The following is a 13,710-nucleotide window of genomic DNA, read 5'->3' as shown; positions in this document are numbered from 1 at the left end:
ATACTGTGTGGGAAGGTGTGTGGGAACACTGATAAATGTACAGCACATCTTGTCTCTAGTTCATTTCTGTAAAATGGTCATATATAAGGCGTACTGACCTATAAGGCCGAAAAATACGGTATATAAAGGTTAGCAGAAAACGAAGATGAGTTGATGAGCGCAAACTGAATAGAAAATTTTATAAAACAGGTCAAAATAAAATAAAACTGGCTAAAATATTTAGGGGTAAAAATAGGGGAGGGTAAAATACTAGCTTTACTATGAAAGATGGATCTCTTGACCTGTTCCTGACCACGAGACTACCTAATGATCCTGTACCTTGACCTTGGCTGCCACTGTGGACAAGTTGCGTCTGTGGAACGACCTGGTGGTACCATGCTGCAGCAAGACCATCCTGCTTTGCTGTGGGCTCTGGTTAAGACCGGTTGCCACTTAGATTCTGATCTCAGGTGTCCGCTTACATAATTGTCCTCGGTGGTACAGGGGTTTCACTACTACAAATCCTGACACCCACAACATGCCTAGCAGTAGATAGGTAGTCCCAGCACATACCCCCAATAGATAGGTAGCTACAGAACATACCCCCAGTAAATAGGTAGCCACAGCACATGCCCCCCAGTATATAGGTAGCCACAGCACATGCTCCCAAGTAGATAGGTAGCCACAGCACATGCTCCCTAGTAGATAGGTAGCCACAGCACATGCTCCCCAGTAGATAGGTAACCACAGCACATGCTCCCTAGTAGATAGGTAGCCACAGCACATGCTCCCCAGTAGATAGGTAGCCACAGCATATGTCACCCAGTAGATAGGTAGCCACAGCACATGCCCCCAAGTAGGAAGGTAGCCACAGCACATGCTCCCTAGTAGATAGGTAGCCACAGCACATGCTCCCCAGTAGATAGGTAGCCACAGCACATGCTCCCCAGTAGATAGGTAGCCACAGCACATGCTCCCCAGTATATAGGTAGCAACAGCACATGCTTCCCAGGAGATTGGTAGTCAAAGCACATGCCTCCCAGTATATAGGTAACCCCAGCACATACCCCCAATTGATGGGTAGCCACAGCACGTACTTCAAGTAGATAGGTAGCCACAGCATATGTCACCCAGTTGATAGGTAGCCACAGCACATGCCCCCAAGTAGGAAGGTAGCCACAGCACATGCCCCCAGTAGATAGGAAGCCACAGCACATACTCCCAGTAGATAGATAGCCACAGCACATATCACCCCGTATATAGGTAGCCCCATCACATACACCCAGTAGATAGGTAGCCACAGCACATACTCCCAGTAGATAGGTAGCCACAGCACATGCCCCCAAGTAGGTAGGTAGACACAGCTCATGCGACCAAATAGGTAGGTAGCCACAGCTCATGACCACAGTAAATAGGTAGCCACAGCACATTCTCCCAGTTGATAGGTAGCCACAGCACATTCTCCCAGTTGATAGGTAGCCACAGCACATTCTCCCAGTTGATAGGTAGCCACAGCACATGCCCCCAGTATATAGGAAGCCACAGCACATACTCACAGTAGATAGATAGCCACTGCACATTCTCCCAGTTGATAGGTAGCCATAGCACATGCCCCCAAGTAGATAGGTCGCTACAGCAAATGCACCCCAGTAGATAAGTGGTCACAGCAAAAGGAAAAAAAAAAGAATATTCACTTACCAGCGCTCCCTGCAGGCAGCTCCTCATCGCTCCCATGCTTTTCTCTTTCACCCAGGATCAGGCGATGGCGTCTGGGTCGTACAAAGGACTTAGGCAGCAGTAACATTGCTGCCTGTGTCCAGTGAGCAGTTTAAGAGACACACAGCAGCTATCACTATTTATTAAAGATCTGTCTGAGAGCCAGATGCAGCCAACAAAAGAGCCATATCTGGCTCCCGAGCCATAGGTTCCCTACCCCTGCTATAAGTGTTCAGCACAGGCTTTACTCCTTGCTGGTGAAACTTTTTGTCAAACCCTGTTCACATTGCTCTCTTCTTGTTATTGCAAACTTTCTGGTTTGTGATCTCTGGCCTGTTTTTCTCAGGTCTCCATTGGATTGCGATTTTTGTTTGCTCATGCTGTTGTTGACTCGGTTTGTGTTATTTGTTTGTTGTGTTCTGTGTGTGCACGAAATTCAAAGAGGGATTGGTTACTCTGGTCACTGATTTTAGTTTCAGGGCCCACTCTGTGTCATCTGTCTGTGCCTTACACATGGCTTGTAGAAAGAGGGGAGTGAAAAATAAAAACCTGAATTCCTGAAAAAATGGTCCTGAAGCAGAAACAAATGAGGAAATTTGTTTAAAGAAAAGTGTCATTTCAATTGGAAATAGTAATCTTTCATGCTCATGCAATACCTAAGTGTCCAACTACATTATATACAGCTAGTATTAAAACTCCAAATACATAATGGGGGGAATTTATCACGACTGGGCAAAAGGTGTGCCAGCCACAATATGTCGGTATACTAAGAGGCTCCAACTTGACTTAACACCTTAAAGACATGGGCCTTTTTCGTTTTTGCATTTTCATTCCCCCCCCCCCACCTTCAGAAACATGTAACTTTTTTATTTTTCCATGTAAAGAGCTGTGTTTGGGCTTGTTTTCTGCTTAACAAATTGAACTTCATAGTAATGGTATTGAATATTCCATGCCATGTACTGGGAAGCGGGAAAATAATTCTGAATGCAGTTAAAATTATGAAAAAATGCATTTGCGCCATATTCTTGTGGGCTTGGATTTAACAGCTTTCACTGTGCGCCCCAAATGACATGTCTACTTTATTCTTTGGTTCGGTACGATCACAAGGATACAAAATTTGTATAGGTTTTAAAATGTTTAAATACATTTAAAAAAATTAAAACCTTCTGTACAAAAAAAGTTCTTCATTTCACTAATAACTTATTCATACTTCAGTGCACGGAGCTGTGTGTGGTGTCATTTTTTGTGAATTTTGATGTCGTTTTTAATCATTAATCATTTTGAGGACTGTACGGCCATTTGATAACTTACTATAGAATTATTAATATTTTTCAAAATGGCAAAAAGTGTCACCTTCGAATATGGGCGCCATTTTCCGTTACGGGGTAAAACGTTGGGAAAAAATGTTATTATATTTTGATAGTTTGGACATTCTGGGACGCGATGATACCAAACATGTTTCTGATTCTTACTGTTTATTTGCTTTTATATGTGATCTAGGGAAAGGGGGGTGATTTAAACTTTAACTTTTTTTTACTATTTTTTCATATTTTTTTTAATTTTTTTTTTACCATTATTAAAGATCCTCCAGGGTAATTTAACCCTGCAGGGTCCAATTGCTGATACTATATACTGCAATACTACTGTATTGGAGTATATACCAATATTACAATGGTTTCTAATAGCCTGCCATCTGCTGGCTATTAGAGATCATTGCACATGGCAAGTCTGCGACTCTTAATGAGACTGTAGGCTGCCATGCCAACCGATCGCTGCCCTCCGATGACGTCACAGGGGCCATCCAAGATGTTGGCTCCCATGTAAAGGTAAGTTAGGTGCCGTGGTCGGGTTCGACCACAGCACTTAACAGGTTAACTGCTGGGACCGGTGCCAGCACCGACCGCGGCAGTAACAGTCGGGCATCAGCTGTGTTATACAGGCATCACCCGCTGTGCATGGAGAGAGCTCAGCTTGTGAGCTCTCTCCATACACCCTTCGCAGCACGTGGACGTCCTCGGTCGCGAAGGTGTTTCAATTGTACGCCAGATCTTGCCTGACATAGAATTCTGGTTCAAATTAAAGTGTGGATTCTGTTGTACTTTATAGAGAAAGTGCCGCCACAGCCCATTCCCCACCTGCTTACTGCAGTGGGAAATAGAAATTTTAATTTCATAGAAGCCATAATATAAGCCCACAATAGACTTGAATAAAAAACCTGACTGTTCATAATAAAATAAAATGTAGAACTTGTTTCAACTTCAATTATAAAGAAGAGAAAACCAGTGAATTGATAACCCGGGCTCCACATTAGAGGGGTATAGAGGGCTACTTTATACCCCAGGGTGCACTCTGGCTTAACCAAAACTATACTTGGGTACAATCAGGGACGGGGTTATTCTGAACGGTTACACCGGAATGAATATCCACCATGTCAGACTTGGCGGAGGCTATAGTAGTCACTATAGCCTCAAAACGGACAGAGATGGGGCTTTATACATGCCCTCATGTCACAAACATGGGGAAAATAGGACCAGCTCCAGAATTTGTGGCTCTGGCAGTCGGATCATAGATGAAGCAAAGGAAGCCACAGCCCTGTGTATGAGATCATAGAAATACATTGAGATGTGTGCCAGACATTAAAACAACAGCTAGCACATTTCCAAACAACAGTCATGCACATGAGTCCAAATCCAGTAAGCAATGTTTGCAGGATAACAATGTATTATATTTAACCCCCTTAAAACCAGGCCCCTTTTAGTTTTTTAATTTCCATTTTCACTCCCCACCATAAAAAATCTATAACTTTTTCATTTTTCAAAGAAAAGATCTGTGTGAGGGTTTGTTTTCTTCATAGTGATGGTATTTAATATTCAATGCCCTTTACTGGGAAACAGGAAAAAATTCCAAATGCAGCAAAATTGGTAAAAAAGAAAACACATTTGAGCCTTTTTCTTGTGGGTTCGGTTTTTACAGCTTTCAATGTGTGCCTCAAATGACATGTCTCCTTTATTCTTTCAGTTGGTATCACAGAGATACTACATTTATATAGGTTTTATAATGTTTTCATACATTTACATAAATTTAAACCTCCTGAAAAAAAAAAAATCTTTATTTTTCCATCTTCTGGTGCGGACAACTTAATTTTTCATACTTAATAATGATAATTCCTTTATTCTGCAGCACTGCACTCAGCTGTGTGTGGTATTATTGTGTGCAAGATAATATGCTATTTTCAATGCTACCATTTTGAGGACTGCAACCTGCCTTAAGATCACTTTTTATTATATTTTTTTATATAATTTTCTATTTTCTATTTTTCCAAACCCCTTAAGGTACTTACCATAAGTTTGTCTGATCCTACCATATATTATAATATGGAAGTATATGAGGATTTTACTGTCAATTAATTGCCATTGGCCAGAAATCATACAGCCTCAGCACACAACCAACTTGTATGCAGAAGGCTCAGCCCGTGAGCCTTCTCCACACACCCTCAGCTGACGTGTGACATACTAATATGTCACACATCAGTAGGAGGTTAATAAAATAATAAAATAACTGCTTTCATGTGCACCTACACTAAAGCCATGTAATACTACGTCACATGCCAGGTGCATGGAGAGGGCTCACAGCAGGTGCCGAGCCCTCTCCATAGCCGGTAAGTCTTTGCTGCATATTGCAGCAAAGGCTTACCGGTAAAACACGCGATCGGTGCCAGCAGTTGCCGGCAGCTTTCTGAAGATCGTCGCGTCACTACATCGGGAGACCCGAGGCTACTTCGGGTTAACCTATTCATTTCAATGTGCTATCAGGAGTAATGAGGAGTAAAAAACTAAAAAGTCAAATCACCCCTTTTCCCTAGAACTGATATAAATATGAATAAACAGTAAAAAATCATAAACACATTAGGTATTCGCCGCATCCGAAAATGCCCGATCAAAATATAATAATAGTTTTTCACTGTGTTTAACCCTGTAGCAGAAAATTGTGCCCAAAGTTAAAAAAGTTAGAAAAATAAAAAATTTGATAAGTTAGCAAAAGGTCGTACAGTCCTAGAAATTATATCATTGTAAAAGTCATAAAAATCCGCAAAAAAAACCCACATCCCAAAGCTCCATACAGCAGTATAAAAAAGTTATTAGCACCAGAAATCCCCCCCAAAAATTTTTATACAGGAGGTTTTAATTTTTTTAAATGTATAAAACATTATAAAACCTAAACAAATTAGGTATCCCCGTAATCGTACCGATCCAAAGAATAAAGTAGAAATGTAATTTAAGGCATACAGTGAAATCCGTAAAATCCAAGCCCACAAGAATACGGCACAAATGCGTTTTTTTTTACAAATTCCACTGCATTTGGAATTTTTTTCCTGCTTCCCAGTACACGGTATGGAATATTAAATACCACCATTTTGAAGTGTAATTTGTCACGCAGAAAATGAGCCATCACACAGCTACGTGCAGGGAAAAATAAGAAAGTTATAGATTTTTGAAGGTGGGGTGTGATAAATGAAAACGTATTGTATATGTTAGTTGGTCAGTAGCTTAGCATTAGTGGTGCTAGGTTTATTTGGGTTAGGGTCATTGACACATTTATGTTTACAGTGGTTGTACTCACATAATTTGCTTGAATTGCACTTTGGAACACAATTCAAATGAGGAGGAGTTTCTCCTAATCCCATTTAAATTTACACTGAAACACTTGGGAATAAGGGCCATGTTTTGCTTTTAAATACCATAAAGCATGAGGTGCTCATTTTCAAGCATTTAATTGTAAATGTACCACATTTTTCGGACTATAAGGCGCACAAAAAATCCTTTGATTTTCTCAGAAATTAAAGGTGCACCTTATAGTCCAGTGCGCCTTATATATGAACCGTACTGACAGACAACAGCTGCCTTGAACTGTGCACAGGTCTGCCACCTGCTGGTCATTCAGCATTATAATCAGGTGCGCCTTATAGTCCAGTGCACCTTATATATGAACCAGGACATTTTAGCAGGCATTTATTGATGGTGCGCCTTATAGTCCGAAAAATATGGTAGTTGCAATTTCCACTCAGCGTGAATTACATTCCTAAGCACAATTCGTGCCCAGAGTGTAAACATAGCCAAAGACATACACTAGTAAAAACATGTTTTGCCTTTTAACATCAATAGTGCTGATTAACAATGTCACAAACACACATGCTGCTACTTATATATTTAAAGTACACCTGATAATGCATTTTTCCCAATGCATTGTATTAATGTAGCCTGCCTGAAGCTGGGGGTTATGGGCAGATTTGTAAGCATGACAGCGCCAATAGGGGCAAAAGCCATGTGAGGCCAGCAGCAACACTGAAAATGGCCCTGCTCTCTTCTATGCATATGGGATGCTCCCTTGTATTATCCACAGGACTAGGTATAAAATAATAAAAAAAAAAAAATCAACTGCCCATGTAGTCACAACTTAGCCATCTTATTTAAAATCTATCATTGTATCCAAGTCTCATAGTTTCATAGTTTATACGGTTGAAAAAAGACAATCGTCCATAAGGTTCAACCAAGGAAGGGAAGGGATTCGATGAGGAAGGGATTTAAGGGAAACATTTCTATACAACATAACCATCAATGTTATTTAGTTGTAATAAGGCATCTAGACCCTTCTTGAAGCTCTCTGCTGTCCCAGCTGTGTCCAGAGCCTTATTCATCATATGCCCTTAATAATCTTGTTTTTTTTATCCTCTGTGCCCTTTACACTTTAACTGTACCCTTTAATACACTGGTGGATACAATTGAATGCAATATTTAATATTCGGTCTGCATAGTGATTTGTCTAAAGGCAAAAATATATTGTTGTCACAAGTATTTATTCCACTCTTGATACACCTCACAATTTGTTGTCTTATTAGCCAAAACAACCAATACCATTTGGCTGCAGTTTTCCAAGTAGTTGACTGTTTAATACATAGTTGTATAATTTTGTTTCAATGCCTCCGGTGCATAACTTAAAATTTATCTACATTTAACTTCAAGAGCAATTTCTCCAACTTTCACAAATCCTTTTGTAATATTACTGTCGGTGACAGTGACACACAGTGATGGACGATGACACAAGCCACTACCTGGGACCAGGGTCTAAGTGGCATGCGGTTTTATCCAGAGCCCGCCGCAAAGTGGGTTGGACTTGCTGCGGCGTGGTACCACCAGTTCGTTACACTGACGTGACTTGTTCGCTGTGGCAGCCAAGGTCAAGGTACAGAAACGGCAGACATTGTCGCAGACGGGGCAGGCAGGAGGTCAGGACGGGCAGCACAGGATCGGAGTCGGAGACATAGCGTCAGGGCAGCCGGCAAAGTAGCAAAGTCAGAAACGGAACCAGGGTCACAACGGGAAATCACACAAACAGCACAAGGCATAGACACAGCTTTCTCTAAGGCTCTAGGCACGATAATCCGGCAAGCGTAACAGGATTATATTGGGTTATATAGTTTACCTTAGAAAGGCCAGCACCAATTAGTGGTGCGCTTGTCCTTTAAATCTGCAGAAGCTGGCACGTGCTCCCTAGGAGTCAGGAACGCACGCACACTGCCGAGGAGGACGGAGCAGCAGCAACCGGGACTGGACAGGATAGAGCAGCAGCAGCCAGGCCAGACAGGACGAAGCAGGAGCCGGGACCCGTAAGTTGCGCGTGCAACGTGTTGGCGGGGGGAAAGAGGCACGGGCAGTTCACCTTCTTCTTCCCGGTGTATGTGAGTGCAAGTCTTGCAACACAATTTGAATTTTAAATCCCGCACTTAGTCCGAATCAGTTGGGTTGTCCGAGGCCCCCCCCCCCGATTCGGTGCAGTTGCGCCAAAATCCAATGGCGTGCGGCAAAAACCCCAGTTAGATGCGGCGCAAATCGGAAATAGTTTGGAAAACCGACGGAAATGTAGTGTGCGGACCCTTAGTAAATGTGCCCCATTGTCTAAACTGCATGGTAAACAATAGAAAAGAACAAACAATGCTTGGCATAGTGCCATTTATAAATCAGAAAAGGGCACACTTAAAATGGCAATATCTTTCTAAACCATGGCACCTGTCACGATCAGAGGTAGTGGATCCTCTGTACCACCGCGTGCGATGATGTAAGCTGACACCTGGGACAAGAGTACCCCAAATAGCAGTTCTATTTAGGGACAAAATTGAATAGGAAGAAATCTGTTTGACTCTCATGCACAGCAGTAGCTATTGAGGGACCGATCCCTAGTTGTTCTTTAAGGGGGATCTGTATACCCCAAGTAGCAGTTCTATTTCATGACAAAATCGAATAGGAAGAAATCTGTTTATTTCACTATCACCAAGCACTTTAATTTTAATATATAACACTTACTATACCCAAAGCACACTGTGCCGTTTAGGACCTTTTAAAAAACTTTTCTATATTATTTGTCGATTTGGTAAATATTCAATATGGAGTACATCAGCACTGTAAAACATGGTTTACATGAATACTTGAAAATATTACTAAGCACTTTAATTAGTTTCACACGCACTTTTTTAGCACTTTATTATTCACTACTTTAGAGTTAGTAGCATCCCCTGTTTAAAATTTTCCAATATCCTGCAAAAACTCGGTTGTTAACAAACGTGTTAACAAAATTGTTAACAAATATGACTGTAAAGTTTACAAATAGGACTGTTAGAAATTTCATCTGTTAAAATAAGACTTTGTCATTGATTCGAACATTATTGAAAGAATTGCATGAAAACAGTTTACTTTAAACTGTCGGTTTGGTAAATATTCAATATGGAGTACATCAGCACTGTAAAACATAGTTTACATGAATACTTGAAAATATTACTAAGCACTTTAATTAGGTTCACACGCACTTTTTTAGCACTTTATTATTCACTACTTTAGAGTTAGTAGCATCCCTTGTTTAAAATTTTCCAATATCCTGCAAAAATTCGTTTGTTGACAAATATGTTAACAAATTTGTTAACAAATATGACTGTAAAGTTTACAAATAGGACTGTTAGAAATTTCATCTGTTAAAATAAGACTTTGTCATTGATACGAACATTATTGAAAGAATTGCATGAAAACAGTTTATTTTATTTTGAGAAAAAAATTGTGAGAAATGTTTTGCATATGAATTGAATTTGCATATAAAAGGCACATAGCCCAACACGCCGGTAAGCCCCAGAAGAAGCCATATCAGGCGAAACTCGGAGTCGGGTGGTATACCGAGCGTGTTTGTTTTATCCATAAGGCCTTTTTAATCTTTACTCTTGTGAGTATTACCATTAAAACAATTTTAACGATCAAAAAAGTACTGCACCATCGTTTTTTTCCTTTCTTTTCCCAAATCGAATAGTAATTAGAAGAAGGAACGAAGAAAGTGGAACGAGTAGTGGAGGAACAAGTTCCCGGGTGGGAACAATTAGGAGTAGCACAGAAGCTACGAGCTACCTTGAGAATCCCCAGGAGGGACGCCGTGCCGAGCTACCGTACCCTGTATGAGGATTTTTCATGCCCTAGGCATGCAACGCTGAGAACATTGGGTATGGACTAACGACCGTGAGTACCAAACATCTCTGGTTGGAAAGGTACTGCATCTTTTTTTTTCCCTAAATGTGGAGTGGATGAACGTAGAGGCGGAGGATTAATCAATTTTGTACTAACATTTACTGGTTATTTTTTTGGATCTTTTTTACCTGTATCCTGCCTGCGCCGTTTTTTTCCATTCTTTTTTGCGAGTAAGGGTAAACTGAATATCGTTATTCTGTTTGACTTTCATGCCCTGCAGTAGCTATTGACGGACCAAACCCTGGTTGTTCTTTTAGGGTGATCTGTATACCCCAAATAGCAGTTCTATTTAGTGACAAAATCGAATAGGAAGAAATCTGTTTGACTTTCATGCACTGCAGTAGCGATTTCTTTATGCAGCTACTGTAGTGATTTGTGGACCTCTCATGTAGTTTATACAGTGATTTTCGCAAATATTACTCTGTCAGTTGTGCGGTATCTGTATAACGCATATTGCCATTTCTTTTTGGGCCTATAGTTTACAGCTAGATTTACGTGTCAAATCCACATACTTTATACAGTGACCTTCGCAAATATTACACTGTCAGTTGTGTGGTATCTGTATAACGCACATTGCCATACCTTTTTGGGCCAATAGTTTATAGCCAGATTTACGTGTCAAATCCACATAGTTTATACAGTGATTTTCGCAAATATTACTCTGTCCGTTGTGGGGTATCTGTATAACGCACATTGCCATATCTTTTTGGGCCTATAGTTTACAACCGTATTTACTTGTCATATCCACGTAGTTTATAAAGTGATTTTCGCAGATATTACACTGTCAGTTGTGGGGTATCTGTATAACGCACATTGCCTTAACTTTTTGAGCTATAGTTTACAGTCAGATTTACGTGTTAAATCCACGTAGTTTATAAAACTCTTTGTCAGACAGAAAGATGGCAGGTGGAGCAGGCAGAGGTGGCAGCACAGTAAGGGGATGTCGCAGCAGGGGTGACTCTTTGAGGCAAGAACTGCCGTTGTCATCTAGCGGCAGTGTGTTGATCAACAACCTAAAGGTTGTTGAATGGTTGACTAGGTCATCCATTTCCTCAAATATAACATCTGAAAACCCCAGCCAAGAGTCTGTGGGTTCCTCAGATACAACAATTAGTTGGCATGGCCCAGGAGCAGGTCAGAGGCCCTCACCTGTCCTCAACCAGCCTCTGTCCTGTTCCTTTCCCGCAGCCAGAGAGCTACTAGGTGGTCTGAGCTCAGTGCCACTATTCAGCAAAGACAAAGTGTTTGAGGACAGTCAGCAGCTGCTTGGCAGTTAAGAGGTGGGGCAGACTTCCGCTGCTTCCTGCAGCAGGCAGGCAGTGCATACTGGCACCGGTGCGAAGAGTAGCAGTGACCGGGAAACGCAAATTGACGATGATGTAGCTGATCGCACTTGGGAGCTGGGTGTAGCAGGAGATTCATCATCGTCAGACGAAGAGAGTGTCAGCTTGCACGTAAGGCAGCAAGTTACTACTGTGGCCGTGAGTCAGCAGGGTGGCAGCAGTGCGAGAACTGGAGCCAAACGTCCGCAGGGTACAAATCCCGACTCGCAGGTCCAAGTAAGTAGTGGCACAGGGGCTCAGCGAGGCAGCAGCGATAGTAGTCACTCAGTGCAGAGTGTTGGCGGTAAAATTACCACCACGGCGGTGTGGCAATTTTTTGTAAAGACACCAGAGGAGCCGAACGTATCTTCGGGAAGAAAGTGAAGCATGGCCAGGGAGCTAACCTTGGCACCATGGCCCTGCGCCAACACATGCAGCGTCACCATCCAATGGCCTGGGAGAAACAGGTGTCAGATGTGGTCCAACATGCTGTTTCAGCAAATCAAGGCTCCAGCACCTCTGACGAACGGAGCTGTTTGTCTCTGACATCATCTCCAGGTCCAGATGCTCCTGTTGTTAGGGTAGGATTCAAGACATCCTCTTTTAGTGTGCGTTGGCTGCGTGTTTCTAATCAATAAGCATGCGTGCACATCATAAGAAATTAATTCAGACACATTTGCTGATTTAAATCTCACTCATGCGATCATGGCCATGGCAAATCTGCACTGCTAGCACTTTATTTGGTTTCACAAAACTATATAGAAATTATGGAAGAAGCAGAAGGGGCGGAGAATTCCCAGCTCATGTGGTGTCTTGATTGGAGAACTTCCTTGCTGTTGCTTATTGATGTCAGGATTGAAGTCTTGTTGACATTCTTTAGCTTTAATTGTTTTCATTATGATCACGATGTCGGCGCCATCTTATAATGAAGTCTCTGTTACAATGATTTTAGGAATATAGAACAAGTAGAAATGACAGGATTTGATCTATCAGCAGGTTTACCTTAACAGTCCCTCCTAAATCCAGGAATTTCTCTCAGCTACTCTTAGTCTAGAAGGACCTACAGATCTGCCCATATGTGCTTCGCTCTCCTCTTCACCAACTGGATGACAGCAGACCCCTTGTTGAGTGTGCCCCCATTTAGTGGACTTTCATATATGGGAATCAAATCTCTACTCTACCTCTCCCTACTCCAGGGGGCTGTTTGATATGTTTCAGGGGTGGTTGATCTTAGAGGGATATCTTCATTATGCAAATTTAGGTAACTTGAGTAAGGGGTCTTTGGCTTGTCTAACTACTGATACCCATGATACTAGGTGGACTTGATGGGGGGGACCACATAACACACAATAAGTGACAAGAGCAAAATCACAATCCCCAATATCATCCGCACTTAAAGGAAACCCTTCCAATCCCCCAACTACAAAGTGAAGGATATAGCGTCCACTTCTGAGTTTCTTTTGAGTTCCCTGAACAGTCCTTCAATCTTTTCAAAAGCATGGGTAATCGATCCATAGGGGGCGATGTCATCTGGGATGTACATGCAACAAGCCACTCCCACCATCTTACAGACTCCTCTTTTCTCAGCAAGGGTCATGTCCAAAATCATGCAGTTCTGGGAAGCATCTCGGATATAATTCACAAATCTCTGTTGATTACAATAAAAACAGTTAACCCAACAAACATCTTTGCTCATAGCTATCTGGGTAATAATGGACTCTAGTCCTGCCCATATCTGATTGTGGGCCTTGTACTCATCTGGGACCCTCCTTGGTGCTCCCACTGTATCTGTATAAACGTTGTCATCTAGGTGCTTCTCTCAGACCTCCAGAATCCTTTGGGATTCTCTACCTTTTCTTTATGCGTCTGATCAACCTTATCCCTGGGAATCACGAGGAAGGAATGCACAAGTTTTTTCACTGTACTCTCACCTTCCCAGCCTCTAGGCCTGACCTTACTCTCCTATCCCCACAAATCCCGTACACATCAGACACTGCTAATACAGGGTTATCTGTGCTGTCAATGTTAAAGAAGGTCACTGTCTTGTTGCACCAACCGTAGGTAAAGTCTCCTACCCTGGGGGCATCCTGGTCACCCCTATGGTTGGGGTGTCCCTGAGCATACAGTCAGTCAGA

General features: G+C 41.9%; 1 protein-coding gene across 2 annotated transcripts in view; it reads left to right on the top strand.

Annotated features, from left to right (window-relative positions):
* Positions 1–10,221, top strand: part of GULP1 (GULP PTB domain containing engulfment adaptor 1) — a 657,395-nt gene extending 647,174 nt beyond the window's left edge. Inside the window, exon 13 of one of the 2 annotated variants that reach the window (XM_072120987.1) lies at positions 10,042–10,221. Coding sequence is in view for 1 of the 2 variants with exons in the window: in XM_072120984.1 (XP_071977085.1) it covers positions 10,042–10,044 (3 nt within the window). In the remaining variant the exon portion in view is untranslated. The remainder of the gene's footprint in view (positions 1–10,041) is intronic. The other variant, XM_072120984.1, reaches the window with a different exon arrangement.
* Positions 10,222–13,710: the final 3,489 nt, after the last annotated feature.

The sequence above is a fragment of the Engystomops pustulosus genome, chromosome 8 (assembly GCF_040894005.1).
Source record: "Engystomops pustulosus chromosome 8, aEngPut4.maternal, whole genome shotgun sequence".
NCBI lineage: Eukaryota > Metazoa > Chordata > Amphibia > Anura > Leptodactylidae > Engystomops > Engystomops pustulosus.
Note: the sequence above shows the minus strand (reverse complement) of the source record. Positions and strands in the feature narration are given on the sequence as shown.